Source organism: Phragmites australis, chromosome 24, assembly GCF_958298935.1.
Source record: "Phragmites australis chromosome 24, lpPhrAust1.1, whole genome shotgun sequence".
NCBI lineage: Eukaryota > Viridiplantae > Streptophyta > Magnoliopsida > Poales > Poaceae > Phragmites > Phragmites australis.
The window spans coordinates 14,744,342-14,766,744 of record NC_084944.1 but is presented as its reverse complement, the minus strand read 5'-3'; the positions used below and the strand labels follow the sequence as shown (position 1 = coordinate 14,766,744).

Genomic DNA, 22,403 nt, shown 5'->3' with positions numbered 1-22,403 from the left:
CAGGGCCACCCGCCGCTCCTGCTCCGCGAGAGTAGGGGTGCCAGGATCACCTCCGCGATCTCCGCCATGCACTCCAGGAGAAAGGCAGCTCTCTGGAAGAAAAAAGACGGCTCACATCGGCAGATCAAAAACCAAACTATAAGGGGAACTCACTAGCATTAACAGACCGACCGGAGTACACCTTCGGCCACTCTTCCGCACCTTGCTCAAATACGTAGTTCCAACCTGTTTGAAGGGGCCGGACGCGCAACATGGTGAACTCCACGAGGTCACCCATGCTCATCTTTTCGGCCACCCTCCGGAGAAGGGCCAGCCATGAGGCAAACTGGTCGTCCGTAATCCCCGTATCCGGCTCCAAAACATATGCAATATCCCGATTCGCGAAATGAAGGGGCGATGTAGGGTTGACGTTGTAGTAGAATTGCAACCAGCCAATATACCACTGACCATTAATGGCCTTCGCCGGGAAGGCATCGCGATACTGCGGTCGTATCTGGAAGTTAACACTCCCGAAGCTAAGGGGCCTCTTCGTCCCCTCGACCTTGATCAGCTTTGGCTGGCAGCTGGCAAAGAAAAGAAATCCGCCCTCCCTTCGCACCCCTCCGCCCCATAGCCCACTCAAAGGTGGCCAAGCGGGCAATGGCATTGGCATGGAGCTATGAAAGCTCCACGTAGAAGTGGCAGAGTACCTCCTCGAGCAGTGGCACCGAGGGAAAACCCAGGCCCACCTCGAAGAAGGCCTCAAACACCACGACCTCATAGGCCATAGGCTCCGAGACCTCCTCAGCCAGCGGAGGCCAAGCGACAGCTCTGGAGGGAATCTTCCCCTCCTTAACCATCTGGTCGAACTCCTCATCACCGATGACAGACGCCCCTAGCGCGGTGGTTTGCTGGGAGTGACTTTTGCGGGCACGCTGGAGCTCCACTCCTGGCGGCGGCCCCATCAGCGATGGGAAAGCTGGCGCCACCTGAGGGTACCCTACCGCGGCTACTCCGGCAATCTCCTTCGTCGCCAGAGTTACGGCTTCACTCGGGGTACTCAAGCCAGCCATACGAACCATAGGAGGGTGGCGAAAGGCGCTGGATTACGAGAGAGGGAAGGCGCAAAGAAAAAGACGTCGAAGGCAAAGGCAGATGAGAATGAGGAGTTGGCAAAAAGGTCGCTCTAGGCAGTCCCCCTCCTGCTACAAATAGGGAGAAACTTGCCCCCCCCCTAGGCGGCAGGCGCATGCGTAGTCCTTTTGCCTGCCAGGCTGAAATCATGGGGGAGCGAAAATGACTCCCTTGAACCCCCAACGACAAGACGACAAGCGTCCCACGCCCACCCGACAGGGCAGGACCGCACCTTTCCCCAGTGCGCATTCAATGCTCCCTATTGCTGACATCATCCAGCATGTCGTTCAATCACCCGGGGTCAAACTGTCCCAGATAAGCCAAGCAATTCTTGAACCACGAGCCATCAACCATAAGCCAGGGACCGCCGGAGGCCCTGCTCTGAAGGAACCGCGGGCCCGATCGCTCCACTGGCCGCCCTCGCGAGGGGCTACTGTTGGGGGACGTTATTAAGGACCCCCGACGGCCCCTTGGCTTAACCAGTCCGGTCTCCCAAAGGCTCAGCCTCCCAAAGGCTCAGCCTCTCGAAGCCTCTGCCTTCCAAAGCCTCGGTCTTCCAGAGCCCTGCCTCCCAAAGGCTCAGCCTCTCAAAGACTCGGTCTCCTAAAGTCTTGGCTTCCCGAAACCCTAGCCTTCCGAAGTCCCGCCTCCCAAAGGCAAAGGCTCGGTCTCCCGAGGACTCGGCCTCCCGTTGCCCGGGCCGGCTTCCCGGAGGCTACTGGGTGAGTCATCAGGCCTCAGGAAAGATCTGCAAAAAGGGAAGCACCGGTCGTACTTTGCCTACGAGGAGGTGACCGGCATTAAATACCTAGGCTAGCGGACGCTGCTCTGACACCACGGCATGATGGAGGCTGTCCTAACACCCCTGACGGTGCGGCGCCGGGCCGCAGTTAGCGACCGGCTCACCCCCTTCAGGGGGCAGGCACCACGATAATTACCACGGTGGATATTTATCTCCTCGATAGGGTAGAAGGCATTTAGCCGGGACAAGGCCCAGTAATTCGGTCAGATCCCGGATATTTGTACATTAGGATAACTTATACGACAAGCTACGCACGGCCATGGTCCTCTGTGCAAAAAACGGGCAAGACAGAAAAAAAATACAAAGGTGAAAACACACCAAGTCACGCTATGATACTCTTTCCAGAGCGTTCCATTTTTCCTACTATCAATATATTTATGGTGTTCCTTTCTCTTAAACTTCGTCTTCAAATTTGAGTCTCCTTCTTATAAGAAACTCTCAGCGTACTTAATGAGTAAAACGAACTCTTGCTCAACAAATATATTGAGGAAATAGTGGACTTTAAGGAACACATTATTCCTATAGCTCGCCTTGTGAACGTTATCCGTGCCGAGTACAATAGCATTCTAATAATCACCAGAAACACCAGCATTCCTGACTAAGATTTGTAAGTTATTCATCCAAGAACTCTCTGTCCACGCCTGGAGGTGTGTTGTGTCCCATCATACTAGAGAGAGATGTCACAGAGACTATTGCTTCCCTGAGTCCTATGATTTCCTCAATGATGCGCTCGACAAGCATGCAGTCAGGGTCACACCAAGAGAGCCCTGCGGGTCAAATCTGGAGCAGGTATCCACATCCAGAAATGATCCCTATCTATTGCAGGTGCCACATGTCCCAAGAATCATCGCCCCAATTGTTTCTCTACCAATGTTGTGACTCATTTATACATGACATTTTCATTTTTATTTATGTTGCAGGAAAGGCTTTCCAAAATGGCAGTTGCTCCTGCTGTAGTGACTCCTTCAGTAGGTCTTGAAGCAGCTGTGTCCAATAGTCTTGCAGTTGACCGCTATAAAAATACAGTAAAAGTGATGGAAAATACTAATGCTGCAGTTGATAGCAATGGAGCTAGTGGTGATAATGACATTTCTGTTGCTCAGTGGGAGCACCACAATGCTTTTTCCTTTGAATCCCTCATCCCCGGTGGCAAACGATATTATTAATACAAGTGATCCAAATCACATCCCATGTAAGGACCTGGAGAATTACATTCTGCATGCAAGGGACTGTGCCGATGGTAGAAGTTGTCGTCGTGGTTATCTTGATGGAGAAAATCCTCAACAACAAAAACATGGAGTGGTTGATGTAAATCAAGATACTGTGATGGACCAGATTACTGACAATAAGAGGGTTGATGAGTTTGCTTGGTACAATTTTGACAAAGAGATCTAGGAGGACCTGTTATTTACTGACACCAACATTCGTCCATCAACCAGATGTCAACCTGATCTGGTGGGATCAATTAATGATGAAGATCTTAACCACATACCCACCATCTTGGGCAGCAACACCGCTGAAACCAAATAAAACAACAGATCAATGGAGGCCGTATCACTGCCATTTCATGGTTCAGCTCTACTAGTACTCTAATCTGTTATACATGCTGGTGTTACAAGGTTTGTCTTAGTTTATGTTTGTGACGCAGTTGTGTAATGCACCCTATATTTCCCCATCTTTGTATTTTTAAGTTCAATAATGCTAACCTATGGTTTTCTTGAGTTATAATATGTTTCACCAAACAATAATGTAAGCACTACCGCGAATAAGTTTAACACCTGGCACATGAATAAGTTTGTTTGCTTGAGTTTGTTAATTATCAAATCATACCCACTCAATTTCACCAAACAATAACCACCCGAATTCTATTTTCCTCAAACACATAATATGGTTTACAGTGTAGACTAGATTCTTCGTGACGAAGGAGAACAATAGCTCGGCTCGACAAGCTTGAGTAGGCTCATCTGCAGAAAAGAGCGTTGACTCTTCACAAAGGAGATCCGTAACATCGTCACAGCCGGATGTGGAGGTGGTGACCTGATTGCTTAACGAATCAGGACGACAACCGAGGGATCAAATCCATATTGTTGTCCGCTGTGCTACCATGCTTGTGGAAAGAAACAATAGAGGGTAGGACAAGTAGGATGCGAGCAACTAGGAATCAGAGAGGGAACGGCCGGGGGAAGGAAGCAGAGGCGGCGGAGCAGGGTACTGCCGAGGTAGGGACACAGGAGATGGTGTGGGAGGAGAGATGGAGGCCAATGGGAGCGGTGGCATGCACCATCGTGATTCGTCGTGTAGTGAGTGTCCAACGACTGAAATTGCAGTGGATAGGGTTATGGAATGGAGGGAGCGAAGGTATTTTGGACCAAAAGATTTATATGTTCAGCTCTGTATTGGTATGCATACGGATGGCGAGAGTTGATAAGCTTTGTCGAGCAATTTGAGCTTGGCTCGGTATGACTTGCGAGCTTTGGAACAAGCTCGAACTGAGCTTGAATCGAGCCGGTATCCAGCTGAGCTCGAGAGTAGCTTGTAGCTTTTTTTTTTTTTTTTTGCAGTCGTAGTTTATACGAATCGAACTAGTTTAAGTAAACTAGCCAGGCTATTGTAACCTCGAGTTAAAATAATTTAAGCACGCATGCCAGCGCCGTGGTCCGATTGTTCGAAAATGACATTCAGGTCATCACCGCAAGGTTTACAAAATCTTTTTACCAACAAAAATCAAACTCGGGTAGTTACCCAAAAATCGTGGTTATCACGATAATCGCTTGAAATTCTGTAAGAATTCGTTTAAAATTCATTCGATCAAATTTGAAATTTGGACAAAAAATCGTTAGATTCGCCGTTCGGTAACAGATCGAATTGGACCCGTTAACGAGCGATTTTGCGATAAACCGAATGATTTTTTAAGATAACTGTACGCTCAGTAATCGAGCGATTTTGATCGAAAACTGAGCGATTTGAAGCGGTAAGCAACTAGATAAACTCCCAATCTATGAATTTCTAGAAAAATAAAAAAATCAAAAAAATAGAAATAAATATGGCATGAGATTTGCTATGTTTTGTTTAAATAGAAAAAAAATGGCATAATATTTGCTATATTTTGGACATTTAAAGGAAATAAATTGATACTAATAGCAATATGAGTATTACCATATAAGTTCATCGAATATATGAATATATTACATATGTAGCACCTTAAATTAATAAATATGTCGAATTATCCATACAAATAGGTACTAATAGCAATACGAGTATGACCATATAATTGTCTCATCGAATATATGCATATATTACACATGTAGCATCTCAAATTAATAAATATGTTAAATTGTCCATACAAAAGCTAAAAATACAATCACATGACATCCATCATTACTTAACAAAGTGATGATCGATGCTTAAAATATAGTTTGTATAGTATTCACGCTACATGCAACCTACGGGATGGAAAAAAATTAGTACAATACCATGGTATGAAAATAAAGTAGTAGCAGAAAGTAAATTATCATCACCTTCAGAACCACCAACTTGAGGGACGATTAAATTTGGTTGTATTATACTCCTCGATGGACATGAGCATTATCTATCATATAGATAGCAACTCTGCCCAAATTTGTTCCGTCCATACAGAAGTGGTTGACTATTGTCCTTGCAATATGGCATAAAATTTAGGGTCTTCCTACTCATAGACCCACTGAATAGGAGGCTCTAACTGAGCATCGGAGATAGGATAGTGGTACGGATATGATCCAGAACTACTCTCTATGTCATAGTTGCTAGAATAGCTCCTGCTATCTTATAGTCCATCATGCCACCCTGTGTGACATACCTTTGTGAGGATGGGGCACCGTGGTCCTGGTCCTGTGTGGTATGCGAAAACTGACACTCACCAGTGAATTGCATGGGAGCAACGACAGAGGATGGGCATGGAGGAACACCGCCTCTCCGACTGCCATCATCAGCGCTATCTGTTTTTGAGCTGCTGTCATTCGATTCTTGGTAAGTTGGACTCTTTGGGTCACTATCTGTGCTCTTATTGCTTTGCACTTGTCTTTTGCCCTTACCCTTAATCTTTTTGCTCTTCTTTGGATGCGACATTTGCTTCTTTCTCTTTCCCGTGTTTGTGTCACCTACCACTTTAATAGCCCACCGTTGCAAATCTTGTGGGTTCACTATATCTGTCACCAGGTGAGTTGGCAAGGATATGTCACTGTCTATGTCCTGCTCATCAAGCTCTGAGGCAGCATTTGATCTATCGGTCTCCATCCAGTCCCAGAGCGGATTGTTCTCATCGTTCAATGTGAGTTCCATAAGCAGCTAAAATGGATCATCATCAACAATCGACCTGATGCCTGCGTCCAAATTATTCTGTATTCTCAAATTGTAGTTGATATATACCAACTTATGGAGCTTCTTGTAGCTTAAGCGGTTGCGAACTTTCGTGTGAAAAAATGCAAATGTACTCCAGTTCCTCTCACATCCACTAGATGAAGCACACTGAGACACTAGGCACCTGGCAAGCATCGTTAGTGTAGGTGTAGACGAACCAAACATAGACTACCATTTCACTGCAAGTAGGTAAAGTGATATAACGTTTGGAAAAGTAGATAAAGTGACGCAACAGTTATATATGTCAACGCAATTCGTACTAGGTTGAGTCCTGCCGTCACAAGCCATCCGTGAAGCGAGCGGACTAGCGAACGACAGAGACTTTGTTCGATATATTTCAACCTCAATAAGTGCTTCCACGACAGTACTAACATCAGTCATCATCTCGAATGCCTCCCGAAGATCTTCAAACAAGTTTGGACCCGTGCCATACGCGTTGATGATCAAAGCATTAGTACCATAAGCATTAGAACCATAAGCATTAGTACAATAAGAATGCAAGTGGTAGGAGTGTATCATCGGCATTCATGTAGGTCCCATTCGCTAGATCATACATTCCGCGATCGACAATTACCATGTACTTTTCAAAAGAATCCCTATCATTGTGATACAACGAATCGTACTCCTGCTTGACAACGGTGTATCTCAGGAGCACATCACTCAAAGTTGGCACCTTATAGATCAGCAAATCGGAGGAAGGTATATAATGGCTGAACAGAATCAAGCCATGACACGCTACACCTGTTCCTCTTCCGTCTCCTCATTATTGCTTGTCAAATCTATCTGAACTCTTGCTGACTCTTGCGTCCAAAACCTCTCATGAGCCTTTCTCTTTCTCTTATCTCTTGCCCTATTCAGATCACATCTAAAATAATCACGCACATCTGGAGGTACCATATCACAATGTATAACATTTAATCCGCACCCTGTCAAATGTTCTTTCAACTTTGTGGCACCACCGCCTTTCTTTTTCTTATTGCAGTAATTGCACCCAAACCCTGGGGCCAAATTATTCCCGTGCTACCACACCATATCTTTATTCGCCATCGGTTACTCCAAAATAACCTGCATCATCCTATTAGCACTCCACAAATTTCAACAATGAGAAAACGTTGAACAAAACCAACTACTAGACGCTAACCAATGCTTTCAAACACTAACTAACCCTAACAAGTAACAACCTAAACACGGACCATAATGACATAACTGACACTAACTAGTTTGTATTGTCTCTATTGGAAGAAGAGAGCTCAATGGTTAACCTACTAATAATTATGTCTATGCATGTTAAATTGATAAACATTTGTTGTCATGTTGCTAGTCATGCATAAATATCTCAAGAAACAATTAACTTGATCGATATTAACAACCCTTGCCAGTACAAGGTAACAATCGTACACCTCGAGCTAAAAACCGACGCAACAGGGTCAGTAACCGAGCAAATCAACACTAAATCATCCTAATCGACCACACAACAAACTGCTAACCTCCTAAGAACGATTACCAAACAAATTACATGAAAAATCGCTAGTAAATGATCAATAACCGAGATAATTAACCACTAAATCATCTTAATCGACCACACAACAAACTACCGACCTCCTAAGAACGATTACCGAATGAATTATATGAAAATCGCTAGTAAATGGGCGGTTACCAAACAAAGATCTTCAAAAATCGCTCAGCGTCAGGGGCTCCGCGTTGCTCTTCGAAGGCAGACGGTAACCCCTCAAATGCGGTCAGTTACCGACGCTAATCGCTCGGTAATAGAAGCTTCAACGCCAGATTTCTACTGGACTATCATGGATCTGGTTGGCCGGACGACGATTCTTCGATTTTTGCTGTTGACAAACACGAGGGGAAAATGAGCTGTGCACCGACACGAGCTGAACACCGACCTCCCTTATGCATTTAAGCTGGGTCGAAACAGGTCAATTGTACTGTGCATTTGGCTCGTTTCGGCCTTTTAATCATTTTCGAGTGCAATCAGTCAGTTTCAGCTTTTTAATCATTTTCGGCCTTTTTTACAAACTCTCAATCTTTCAGCAGGGGTGATACAAATGACATTTTTTTAAAATCTTTTCACAGATAGTCTTAGAATTACCTATATTTTTTTATAAAATTTTTTACAAATTTTTTGAGATTTTTAAATCTACTTAATTTTTTTAATTTAAATTCGATTAGCGAGCGTATTATAAAACCGAGCCAGTAAAATCGATTACCACGCATTTCTAACCGTAACCGTCGCATTTTTTTTAACCCTGCATCACTGACGCATGCGCCGTGGAGCTTGGTCAACCGTTTAACTAGTGAAGTAGTGATTCGACAAAGGAGGCCCAGGAGTCAAACCGTCGACGTCATCCCTGTCGGCACCGGTCCCCAACCGGGCGAGTTCCAACGGACGATACAGGCCTGTCGCGCTAAGTCACCATCCACGCGTCCAGCAGCTGTGGCGCATCCGCCTCCTATAAGCTCGAAGTGGGGGATGTTGCCGCATCCCTCCCCCGCTCGCCACCGACCCACGTCCATCAACCATCGAGGAGAGCAGCGCGACGGCCGGAAGGAGAGGAATCGACCGAGAGAGGGCGAAAGGTAAGCGTATCTTGGCTTCTTCCCCTGCCTTGATTCCTCTCCTCGTTCAGCTCTGCAGTGCATATTTGGTTGCCTTTGTCTCTGTGCCTCAACGATTCAAGAATTAACCTCCGCCGAGTGCCCTTCTTGGGAGACTGTCGCCAGCCCCTCCGCCCTCCTCGCCGGCATGTAGCCGGAGGCGAGCGGGTGGGGGACTCATGGCTTGTACTGGTATACTGTGCTGGCGGACCGACCAATAGGGCGAGGCCCGGCGGCCGCCCTACCTACCGGCGCCGTCGAGAACACCCCCACCTCTGGCTTTCCCTCCCCACCTCCCCCGGACGTGGAGAAGAGAACGGATGATGGCGACAGGCGCTAAGGTGCTGAAGTGCTGCTGGGGATACGTATGAGAGGCTGTATGGGACAGGCAATAGAAGGCATGGTGCGAGAAGGAGGCTGCGGCAGGAATACATACACGTCATGTACCTCGATCGATCGGCAACCAATTCACACACAAGCACACCGATTCAATCACTCAGATGAACTGCTTAGGTACCTAAGTCAGTACACAGGAGGATTACAGCCTCATAGGAGAAGAGGAGCAAGTCTAGACTGGTAAGGGATAGAGGTACAGCAGCAGCAGTACGGGGATCAGAGAGGAGAGGAGAACTCAGAGGAGAAGAGGACCCGAGGAAGGAGAAGAACAGTAGAAAGAGTAGAGCCGGTTCGATGGATTAAGATAGAGGTACAGCAGCAGCAGTACGGGGATCAGAGAGGAGAGGAGAACTCAGAGGAGAAGAGGACCCGAGGAAGGAGAAGAACAGTAGAAAGAGTAGAGCCGGTTCGATGGATTAAGCAGCTGCCCCTGTTCCCTTTTGTAGTAGTCTCCGTGAGCTATGGGTCCCACTGGACACTCTGGAGGCCGGTACCTGACATTACCCACCCCTAAAGATTCAGCTTGCCCTCAAGCTGATGGCGCAGCTGGCCTCGAGCAGGCCGATGACGGCAGTCTTGTAGCGGTGTAGTCAGACAAGTTGCATGCTCCACCGCTTCCTGCTCCAGCATGCGTGGTGCTGTTGTTAGCCATAGTCATAACCAGGTTGTTCCTTCCTCTATTAAACACAAACCAGCCCCTCGACCAGGTGATCCCAGGAGTGAACCAGCCCACCAAAGGATTTCAAAATCGGGTTGCTCTCTGATGAACCAAGTGTACATCCACCAGAGAAGGTGACCACGAACTGACATTGAAAACTTGCTTTCTGAGGTGTTGCCCACCTCCAGTCACGGTACCTCCATTTGCCTCAACCTCTGCTCTGTCATCTAGAGGCCCAACAACATTCTGCAATGAACTCAACTCAAGCAAATGTTCCTTCAATGAACTCAGCTCAAGCAACGTTCTTGCTAGTGGACTTGCATCAAGTTCAGATTCGCGAGTACTCCCTCCTGACAAAGAAAGATCAGCTACACATGCTAGCTTCTCAGCAAACTCAGGATCATTCTTGAAGAGTATAGCTCCATCTTCAGACAAGGCAGCAGCAAAACTCTCAACATCCTCACCATTGCAATCAGTGACCATGCAGACATCGTGCTTGAATTGGTCTAGATCCGTGTACATGCCATCCTTGTTTTCAGACTGCAAGGATTCAATCTTTAACGGATATAGTTTCGAATTGCTAATCTTCAGGTGATTCGCAAGCTGCTTCACTGCAGCATCTTTCTGGTCAACACAAGCAGTCATTTGAGAAATTGTAATGAAATTCCCTTTTGAGCTTGCAGTGACTACAACCTTCAATCTGGTGCTTTCCGAAAAGCCGTTCTAAGCACTGCTTCCAACATCTGGACCTGTAGGCACCATCTGAAAAGCTCATGTATACAACGTCATATGACTCACTAGATCAGGTGGTGGCCATGGCTGGGAATCAAGGACACGAGCAGCCACAACTCTTGACATGGCAGCAATCCCATGAGGAACACGACATTTCCCAGACCTTGACATTGCAGTGAACATGACCTTGACGAGTGAGAACTCCATTGGCACGTGGACGACAAGGATGCCCATCTTTACGTGGCCTCCAAGGCTCTCTACCACCGAGTGGCCAACCAGAGTCCTGAGAGAAATCTTGCCACCGATCTTGGCGATGTCGTAGTCGACGAAGCTGGCGAAGGTCGTCTTGTAGAGATTGTCGGCATGCGACGACATGGACAAGTCGTTGCACCTAAGGACGATGTGCTTGCTGCCGTCACCGCCCTTGGAGACTCGGAAGAACACGATGGTCTGCTCCTCGAGCGAGCGCTTGAACTCAGCGAGCTGGGCATGAGAGGAAGCCGCGAGTCGGCCGCGGACGCGCTGAGCTACGACCGGTTGAGCGGGCTAGCTCGGCGGAGGCCACCGCACAGGCCGCGCGTGCGCGGAACGATGACGGTGACGTCGCCCACCACGACGTCGTGTCGATGCCTGCGCGGAGACACAAGGAGCTGCGGAGGGCCAAAGCGTGCGTCGAGGAGGCCGAGGTCTCGCTGCGCGAGGCCAGAGGGGGCTCTCGGGGTGATTGAGGCATTCTGTCGAACGGTTGGCAGGCGTTTGCTCGGTGAGGTGGGTGGCCGCTGTAGTAGTGGAACCGATCGCCGACGAGCCTGCGAGGGATACTGTGGCGACTCTGTAGTAGAGGCTCGGTGTGGACACCACAGCAGAGAGTGCAGACGGTGGATGCTGACACATTGGTATTGCTGGCGGAGATGGCCGAGGGAGAGGTCATGGAGTCCCCGCGTTTCTGGTACTTGCGGATCTTCCTGAGTGCAACAATGCTGAGGCGGAAATGGTGCGGCTTCTTCAAGCCGCCCGTGGCCGAGGCCGACTTGCACACTGTCTGCTTCGTGCGAGCCTTCGAAGCTTGTTGGGAGCCGATGGGGATTTGGGGCAGAATCGGAGTGGACATGAGCTCAAGGGTCATGGCGTGGTCCTCCTTAATAGGGGCGACAATCACCGCCGAGGAGGCAACGACGGTTGTTGCCACTGGACTTGAAACAGCAACAACATAGGCTGGTGAGGTAGTAGATGTAGGGGAAGCCAATGGAGAGGTGAGGATGCGATCCCAACGACCGTGCAACTCATCCAGCTTCGCTAGCACCCGTGCATACATTGCCTCCTGTTGTTGCTCCATGGATTCCTCAACCGACACTTGCTCGGCATCGGCAAGAGGACAGTGACGAGGTAAAGGTGGTGGTGGATGATAGGCTCTGATACCAATTGTCATGTACACCAATTCACACACAAGAACACCGATTCAACCAGGAGAAGAGCAGCAAGTCTAGACTGGTAAGTGATAGAGGTAGAGCAGCAGCAGTATGAGGATCAGAGAGGAGAGAAGAACTCAGAGGAGAAGAGGATCGGAGGAAGGAGAAGAACAGTAGAAAGGGTAGAGTTGGCTCTCTATTGTTCGATGGATTCAGCAGCTGTCCCTTTGCTCCCTTTTGCAGTAGTCTCCATGAGCTATGGGCCCCATTGGACACTCTGGAGGCCGGTACCTGACAATACATCGTGAGTTCTGGATCTCACACCCTTTCTCTCGCGTGTGAATGCGTGATTGGATTTGGGGCGAGTCTACACTGGTGCAATTACTTTGTGTGTTGATTTCATGGGGAGATACATTGTAAGGCATACTTTAGGTCTTAGCTTGTGAGAATTAGTATGCGTGATTTGATAAATTTTGCCACCATCTATTATGTGCACAAGGTGTTTGTGGTATTGCCTAGGCGAGGCTCTGCAATTGTTCACATGATGTATGGCTTCTACACCTCATGTTATTTGTGCAAAAGAATTTTGTGTTGCGATACTTGTTAGGTGCTTACGAGTTACCATAACTAATGGGTGTTATGGGCGTGCGCATGGACTGAGAGTAGCCGCGCACTGGTGCTGTCGTTGGGCACGGCATGGAGCATTGACACTGATGTGACTTGGCAGGCCGTGCTGGCTACTATCTTACGTCCTACCTTAAATTTAGAGCTGGGTCAATCACTTACATGTTCATCTTTTTATTGTACACCGCGTTAACTTAAGCTTGTTCCCATTGGCATCTTCTCCCCATCCGGTGACTTTTGTTTGGTGAGGATGGGGACTCACAATTTGGTGTCTGGATTTCTTGAGAATTTGGGGACCTCATGCCGTTTCTAGTAGTCAGGACTCGGGAGCCCTAAACAAAAATTGGCTGAAATGAAATTAGCCTCACATCAATTATGCTTTTCTGTTTTCGGGTTGGGCTACTCTAGTTTCATTGATTCAGTTAAGGTTGCAAACAGAGGGCAAAAGACCGTAAAGAAGAAGCAATGATGGTTATTTGCAGTGTTACAAGGACACGTGTGTCCAAAAATTCTTTGGAGTGCCGAAGCATATCCGCACGTCGACTCGCGTCCGACACGATGCGATGCGGATCGAACACCTCAGGTCACGTCAGAGGAGAGGAGGCGGCGGCAGGGGAGCAGTGTTACAAGGACACACATGTCCAATAATTCTTTGGCGTGCCGACGCATATCCGCACGTCGACTCGCGTCCGACACGATGCGATGCGGATTGAACACCTCAGGCCATGTCGCAGGAGAGGATGCGGCGGCGGGGGAGGAGAGGAGGAGGTGGCGGGGGAGGAGAGGAGGAGGAGGCGGCGGGGGACTGGGGTGGGGAGTGATGTGAGTAATTGAAGCCCTAGTGGACTAGTGGGCTGTAGTAGGAAGGGTTGGCCTGGATCTGTTGCGCTGGGCCAACCCAATCCCTTCACTTTTTCTCTTTTCTATTTTTCTGTTCTATTTTTCTACAGCTTTTACACATCCTTTATATACCTACAAAGCTACAACCAGATGTTTTGATGTGTGTTAATCACAAATTAATGTGTTATTTCAGAAATGCTGATATTATTTACTAATAAAAATATAAATAATGTATTTTTAATATAATATTAATATAAATTAGAGGAATCCTAAAATCCTATATTTTAGAGTTTGCCGAATCGGACACCCGCACCGGAGTCGGACTCCGACACACTCACCTGTGTCCCAGTAACACTAGTTATTTGTCAGTCAGATTTCCCTGATAAAGTCCTGAAATGTGTGATTTCTGTTTTGTTACTTGCCCTTCTGAGTTCTGACCATTATGAAGAACTTTTTTCAAAACTAGAAAGTGCTAATTGACGTTAAAATCACTTCACCTAAGATCAGACTCTTTGGTTTGTGTAACTGCCCTGAATATGATGTGAGTGGTGTATAGCGTGACTCAAAGGGGCAGCGATTTCACTGTAGTAAATTCATTTAGCATTGCTTTCTTTAAATTTGACACTGCTTCCTTTAGATCTGTGCCTTTCTCCTTACTGACTTTGCTTGAATTGATTCTGCAGTTCAATTGACATGGCTTCTGAATCCGAGAATGGCAACTGTGATGCTTGGGCAGCAAGAGATCCGTCTGGAGTTCTCTCACCATACAAGTTTAACCGCAGGTGACTTCCCTTTGATGAAAATTTCCGCTTCATTTATATTCTTCTGCATATTAACTTATTTGTATATTAAACTATTTTTTTCTAATTTCTATGCATTTTCTTACAACAGGCTTGCCTTTTTTACAATTAGCTCACTAGTTTCATCTTCATGTCATCTTCTTGTGTGGTTTTGACTAATTATTAGAGGAGTGCAAAGTGGTGATGTTTCATTGAAGATCACACACTGTGGAGTCTGTTATGCTGATGTTATTTGGACTCAAAATAAGCACAATGATTCAATGTACCCTTTGGTTCCTGGGTAAGCTTTCCAGATCACTGTCTTAATTAAATGTTACCTGTTGTCCTAAAAAGAAATAATGTTTGTGCTAAATATTTGTCAATAATATTATTTTCGCAGGCATGAGATAGCTGGAGTTGTAACTGATGTTGGTTCAGACGTCAAGGTTTTTAAAGTAGGTGACCATGTAGGTGTCGGAACATATGTGAACTCATGCCAAGGTTGTGAGAACTGCAATAGCTCTCTAGAGAACCACTGCCCAAAATCAGTTCTTACTTTCAACAGCATTGATACAGATGGCACTGTCACAAAGGGGGGATATTCCACTCACATTGTAGTCCATGAGAGGTATGGCAGTACTAGTTCAATTAGATATGCTTACAGGATTTTTGATATTGGATAAAATGATTCAACATAAAAACAGGCCCTAAGAGTGACCTCAATCTGCACAAAATGTCGGTAGTAAGTCATTAAATGCACCCTTGTTGTCAATAAGATACACTGTGAAAGTCGGCAAGTGCAAAAACTTTCTTGCAGTCAGCAGTAGGCTGTTTGCTCCTGCTGCCAACTGACGGAAGGATGGGGAAGGGAAGCTGCCAACGCGAGTTTCCTCGTCGTTGTCCACCTCCCCTTCTTCCTCCACAGCCATCAAGCCCCAGAAGCCCTCCTCCGCCCATGTCGCCGCTGGCTCTGCCGTAACCATGACCGAAACGACGAGGACTCCACCGAGATCGTGGTCCCCGCGGTGGACTCGCTCGCCTACCTGCTGGCTGGACGATGCAGGGAATGGCGGAGTCAACCAGATGCACGGAGGAGAGCAGAGCTGCATCCCCCATACTGGCTCCACCTGGACTGTGCGCCTTTGTGACCGTGGAACGTGAGAGAAGGGAGGGGAAAGGAGTGGTGGTTGGGAAAATTGATTTTTTTTTAATCAAAACGTGAACTCCGACTTAATACCACCACATTGTGTGAATTGCAACAACAAATAACCACTTTATACAAGGCCCACCTTACTACCCAACTTGCTCATGCCCTAATGTTATTGTGTTCAACTGTAACTTCATCCACGTATTTAATTATACTCGGTCATATTCACGATGCTGTGTAGTTTCTTATAAGAGGTTGAGTAGGATAGTGCATTATTTCATAGCACCAGTTTTCGTCCAAATTAAAACGTGATGACAAAATAATGTATAGGGCCACAAAGTAATATACTATTTGTCTTTCTGCGGGAATCAATCTTCTTTTGATATGGTAATGGTACAAGCGTGCATCCCCTACTAATTGCATAATAGTATTCATTGGAGCAGGAAATCACTTCTTTTTTTCTGTTTATCCATTGCATTTCAGGTACTGCTTTAAAATACCATATGGCTACCCTTTGGAAAAGGCAGCACCACTACTGTGCGCCGGAATTACTGTATACACTCCCATGATGCGACACAACATGAACCAACCTGGAAAGTCACTTGGGGTCATTGGACTTGGTGGGCTGGGTCACATGGCAGTGAAATTTGGTAAAGCCTTTGGGCTTAATGTCACTGTTTTCAGTACAAGTGAATCAAAGAGACATCAAGCCATCAACCTCCTTCGAGCAGACAACTTTGTGATATCATCAAACACGCAGCAGATGGAGGTGCATACTGCACATTGCACACTTCTACCTAACTAATATATCACATTTTTCTTGTGGATAAAGATCACAAAATTTTACTATAGTAGCAAGAAAAGAAAACGTTAGTAGTATGATGCCATCATGTGTAGGGAAAATGAATTTATATCCCTTCATTTTATTGCCAAAGATACAAGAATACTGCATACCTTTGCATGAAAGGAACTGCTATTTGCTTTAGTTGGTTCTGAGTTCCTGGCATCCAGTTCTTTTGATGAGCATGGATAGTTCTCTCATGCCAAAAATGAACTTATTTATGCTGCTAAAATACATCGTCCACTTAAACGTACAGCTGATTGTGATAGTGTGATCTTTGTTTTTGCAGTCCCTCAAAAACTCCCTGCACTTCATTGTTGACACTGCTTCCGGTGACCATCCATTTGATCCCTATCTTTCACTCCTTAAGGTTGGTGGTGTGATGGCAATAGTGTGCTTTCCAAGTGAGATCAAAATGCATCCTGCAAGCCTTAATCTTGGTAATTCTCTATTCTGATACTCGCATAGTTTAGTTGTTTGGATGTGAAAAGAAACGTGGTAAGGCAAGGCAAAACATTTAGAGTTAACATGAACTAATTTTTCAGGTGCACGAACCCTATCTGGTAGTATTGTTGGAGGTACAAAGAACATACAAGAAATGATCAACTTCTGTGCAGCGAACAAAATCTATCCTGAGATTGAGATCATCAAGATGGATTATATCAACGAGGCTCTCCAAAGGCTTGTTAATCGTGATGTGAAATACCGCTTTGTAATCGACATTGAGAACTCTTTCAAGTAGCATGCCATTTCTCATTTTCATGATCTCTTTGTCGATGTAAGAGAGCAAGCAAAAATGTGGGTCATGTCAAATAGACTCGATGTAATGCTGCACTACAGTTATATGATTCCTTGTGTAGTTGTGTGTGCTGTGCGGCTATTTGAATCCCTATGTAACTTTGCAGTTGACTTGGTGTGATATCATGATACTGTTGAACAATAAATAGAAGTTATTTTCATATCATATTTTCTATCTGGATCTATGGGAATACGCATAAGTACAATACACTCGCATGATCTTGCAGCCCTCGATGCCCCATTTGCCGAGGAGGTATGGAATATCACCAAGCAGCTGCCGACGGATAAGCCCTCGGGACCGGACGGTTACACAGGTCATTTTTACAAGGTTTGTTGGCCAATTATAAAGGATGATATAATGGCAAATGTGAGGGCAGTTCAAAGAGGGAAATTTAGAAATCTAAAGCTTCTCAACATAGCATTTATAACCCTCTTACCAAAAGAGGATGGTGAGGTTCATGGTAAAGATTTTCGGCCAATTAGCCTCATACATAGTTTCGCCAAACTGGTGACGAAGCTAATGGCTAACCGGCTAGCTGGGAAACTACAAGACATGGTATCTCCAAACCAAAGTGCGTTCATAAAAGGAAGATGTATTCAGGATAATTTCTTGTTGGTTCAACAAACGGCAAGATTTTTACATTAGCAGAAGTAGCCTCGTATTCTATTAAAATTGGATATCTCCAAGGCATTTGATTCCGTATTGTGGCCTTTTTTACTTGAGGTGTTGTAGTGGCTTGGGTTCGGACCTATATGGAGAGACTTGATCAATGGTCTTTTGGCTTCGTCTTCCACTTGGATTCTTCTTAATGGCATTATTGGGAAAGAACTTGTACATCGGAGGGTGTTACGGCAAGGGGACCCTTTGTCCCCGATATTATTTATCCTGGTTATAGATGTGATTAATAGTCTTATTCAAAGGGCTAGTGACAAATGCCTATTGGATGTGCTCAATAGCCTTATTCAAAGGGCTAGTGACAAAGGCCTATGCAACCTATATCCACTCGGCGTATTCGACATTGTGTGTCTATGTTGATGATGTGGTGTTGTTTCTTGGGCCGTTGGCAGCAGATATGTATATTATTTTGGGCATCTTACACTTATTTGGGATGGCCTCTGGTCTCAAGACAAATATCCAGAAAAGCAACATCATTCATATCCAATGTTTACCTAATGATCTATCATTAATACAAGATCACTTGTTGTGTGAATTTCAGGAGTTTCCATGCAAGTATCTCAGTCTTCCGCTGCCCATTAAGAAGCTAACAAGGTTGCAGGTGCATCCTATCATTGATAGGATAGCTGATCAGCTTCCCGGCTGGAAAACCGACCTTATAGGCTATCCAGGTACAATTCGTTCTCACCTCCATGTTGGTTTATCTAGCCATTGTGTTGGATCTTCCTCTCTGGGTGCTCAAGGCGATCGATAAGATTCGTTGTTAGGATTTTAGCGGAAGCATCATCAGGATCATCAAGCCAAGTACAAGATCAACACACAAGACACGATATTTTTTAACGAGGTTCGGCCAAGTTACCTACATCCTCGGGGCATGATTACGGACGCTCCTCCCTAACGGTTTCGTCTTGTCATTGGTTACAATGGTGGTGCCTTCTATTTAAAGGCCCGGAATTAGGAGTTCGACTACAACTCTAATCCTAGTCCCACCCAATTACAAGTCAAGTCTATCTATAACCTATCATGTACACATATTCGACACATATGCCAATAAACTCCACCTTAGCGAATATGCACGCCAACTTGAGTCTGCCATGTGTGAACCTCCGTGTACCTAGACTTGAGTCGTCTATCTCCGCTGCTCATCCTGAACAGTCCGACAAGAATGCCTCGCCGCCAGGAATGTATTCCGCAAAATTTGCAGCTCCCACCTCCATGACTTCACCTTTCAGCTTGTACTGATGACCTCCCATCTTCTCACCTATCATCACAGTCTTGCCATCCTGCATCACATTCAAGGTCTTCTTATCTGATATTGCCTGATACAGCTAATCTTCTCCATGCAGAAATCCAATCGATATTAGATTCTTCCTAAGTCCCGGCACATGCCGCACACCCTCAAGTAGCACTTCTTGTCCATCATACATATTCAGTTTGATATTGCCGACTCCCATAACACGGTAACCCGTGTCATCTCCCAACTGAGCAAATCCAAAATCACCTTCGAAGTATGAAGAGAACCACTCCTTATTTGATGTTGCATGATATGAACTTATCGAATCTAACAGCTATGCTTCACCACAAGACCTTTCACTTGATAGCACGAGAAGATCACCATCGCTATCCGAGTCATCTTTCTTGGAAACCACAATATTTGCCACGCCCTTCTTCAGTTCTGAACAATCTTTCCTTACATGTCCCCAATCCTTGCATTTATAGCACTGTGGCCCCTTTTTCTTTTTCTTGTTAGTCTCCTTGCCTCGATCACCTTTGATGAAAAAAGCATCTTCAGATGAACTCTCACTAGCATTGTTCTTTCTCTTTTGTTCATGAGCAAACAACGCCGCAAGAATATCATCCACTTTGACTGGCTCTTTACCATACGTCAGTGTTGTGACCAAGTGCTCATAAGACCTTGGTAAGGAACATAGAAGAATAATCGCCTTGTCTTCGTCATCAATTGTCACCTCCACCTTCACAAGATCAGCGACAACTTGATTAAAGACGTTTACGTGCTTAGCAAGATCTGACCCCTCCTGCATCTTTAGCCCATACAGTTTTTGCATCAGATAGAGCTTCTGAGTCAATGTCTTGGACATGAATTGATCATCTAATTTATCTCAAATCTTCTTAGGTGATGTTTCATCCATGACATGGTGCATGACCTAATCGGAGAGACACAACCTTATTGTCACCGCCGCTTGTGCTTGCATCTCTTCCCACTTGTCATCATCTACCGTGACTGGCTTCTTGTTGCTAAGAGCCTTCAGGATCCCCTGCTGCACCAGCAAGTCCTTGACTCTTGTCTGCCAAAGCCCAAAGTTGCTAGTCCCATCAAATCTCATCACCTCGAATTTGGACTCCATCGACGCCATCTGCTTGTTGCCGCAGACTATCGAATCTCGCTCACGTGTACCTCACGTGTGCTGAACGTGCCTCCGCACGCTCGTACGTGCACCCCGCGTGGACACACCGTCACGCACATGTCGAACCGCCCGCCTCGTACACCATTCGTGCACAATCCGCCGCTCTCAAGCCCCGTCGACAACCACGCCGCTTGCACACAACGAAGTCGACCCGCTCAATCACTGCCCGCTGTTCACCGTCAACCAAAAAAAAAAGTTCACGAACAGCTTGATTTCAATGTTCTACAATCCCTCCGTGAACTTCTCTTCGGTTGCTCTGGGTTCTGTTATGTTGCTCCTGTACAGTAGCTCTTGCTCGGTTCTATTTATTTCCCAGGTCGGCACTCCGACACGGTCCCAACTCCAACCGATATGCCAATTGGACACAACTGACACGCTCGCCTGGCTCTCATGAGACATCATGCCCGAGCTTTGCACAGACCGGTCTCCGCCTCACTTACGAGCCTTGTACGCGCAATTGAAACGTGACCAACTCCAACTCGGTGATCAATCCACATCTCCCTGAGCTGGACCCACCGAGCCGAACACACCTGCCGAAACCGATCCAAACACGAACTCCAGCAACACGAGCCCACCTCTTTTTTTAATGCCACATCCGAGCTGCCTCCCTTTTTTTAATGCCACATCCGAGCTGCCTCTCTTTTTTTAATGCCTCTTCCTACACTCTTCCGTCACCTTGTGCATGCATGACAGGACAAACAATCAAAGCAGCTCCCTTTTTTTATGTGGCAAAGTTGCTGCCCGAACAAACAATCAAAGTAGCTCTTTTTTTTATTCGGCAAAGTAGCTCCTTTTTTTATTCGGCCAGATGCACCCATGGTCAGCACAATGCATGCCAACCAACCGGGTCACTTGGACCTCCTGAGCCAACACGTCATCGCCACCTGGCAAAGCACGATGAGGGGGACAACAACCAATCCCCATCGTCCCATGCTGCTTCGTATCACTGACTCGACCAGGCTCACGATCAGCTAGCACGCCACAGCGGTATACCAAGCCCCACCAGACCTGCGAAATCACGCGCTGCGCCATCGAAGACGTCCTCCCCATCGGCTTGTGGGCCGACCGCGGGGTTGGCCGACCCGTCGGCTGGAGGCTCAGCGTCCACCTTTTGCACCGTGGCTATGCTGTCGATCACGCTGCTTCGCAACCTCCGAAGTTCACTATGACTTTTGCCACCGCTGTCGCTACTCCACCTTGAGCAAACAACAGCCGCTCCGATCTAGATTGACCGCCCGTTAATCAGACCGTGAGTCGAAGCCACCGCCTTGTCCGCGACATCTTCCAACCGCACTGTCGAACCTGGTCGTCACGTCTGACCGATCCTTATCGAACAACAACCACTAGCCGCCATCAACCCGATCTCCACGTCTGGGCGGATCCCCGTTGATGCAGCCCATCGGACGGTTCAAGCCGCCACGCTCGAAGTGTCCAAATCCACCGATCGAATTGTCGATCGCCGCCATGCTCCACCTTGCGCCGTCCTTCCACAGACCCGTGCAAGCCTTGCGCGGTGTGTAACATATCGTCGTGCCTTCCCTTAATCTTTTTTCATGGCTCTGGTACCATTTGTTAGGATTTTAGCGGAAGCATCATTAGGATCATCAAGCCAAGCACAAGATCAACACACAAGACATGATATTTTTTAACGAGATTCAACCAAGTTGCCTACATCCTCGGGGCATGACTACGGGCGTTGCTCCCTAACTATTTCGTCTTGTCATTGGTTACAACGGTGGTGCCTTCTATTTAAAGGCCCGGAATTAGAAGTTTGACTACAAATCTAATCCTAGTCCAATTATTACTCAACTCTATCTGTAACCTACCATGTATACATATTTGACACATATTCCAACATTCGTCGTGGTTTCTTGTGGTGGGGAAGGAAGGATGTGAAGGGAGGACGTTATCTCATTGCATGGTCCAAAGTTTGCTGACCTCACGAGCTTGGTCAGCTTGGTATTTCTGATTTAAAGAGCCTTGGTTGGGTGCTGAGAATGCGATTGTTATGGATGCACAAAACAGAGCGAAATAAACCTTAGACGGCCTTTCCCATTGCAGTGCATGGATGTGTCAGAGCACTTTTCTCAGCTATGGTGGTGACGTGGCGGGCAATGGTTCGAACACAAAGTTCTAGACGGATTGTTGGTTGCATGG

At 46.5% G+C, this 22,403-nt stretch overlaps 1 protein-coding gene across 1 annotated transcript; it reads left to right on the top strand.

Moving 5' to 3' along the window:
- The first annotated feature begins 8,738 nt into the window (after positions 1-8,738).
- On the top strand, positions 8,739-17,310 carry LOC133907001 (probable cinnamyl alcohol dehydrogenase 1). The gene is made up of 7 exons (XM_062348972.1): positions 8,739-8,902; positions 14,263-14,361; positions 14,546-14,659; positions 14,759-14,986; positions 15,989-16,274; positions 16,636-16,786; positions 16,892-17,310. The coding sequence occupies exons 1-7, from the start codon at positions 8,796-8,798 to the stop codon at positions 17,086-17,088; spliced, it is 1,182 nt and encodes a 393-aa protein (XP_062204956.1). The 5' UTR covers positions 8,739-8,795; the 3' UTR covers positions 17,089-17,310.
- The last annotated feature ends 5,093 nt before the right edge of the window (positions 17,311-22,403 follow it).

Coding starts and splice junctions, on each gene's coding strand:
- LOC133907001 (XM_062348972.1), top strand. CDS start 8,796: ATGTTGCCGCATCCCTCCCCCGCTCGCCACCGACCCACGTCCATCAAC. Junction 8,903..14,262: donor CGACCGAGAGAGGGCGAAAG/GTAAGCGTATCT, acceptor TTGATTCTGCAG/TTCAATTGACATGGCTTCTG. Junction 16,787..16,891: donor TCCTGCAAGCCTTAATCTTG/GTAATTCTCTAT, acceptor CTAATTTTTCAG/GTGCACGAACCCTATCTGGT.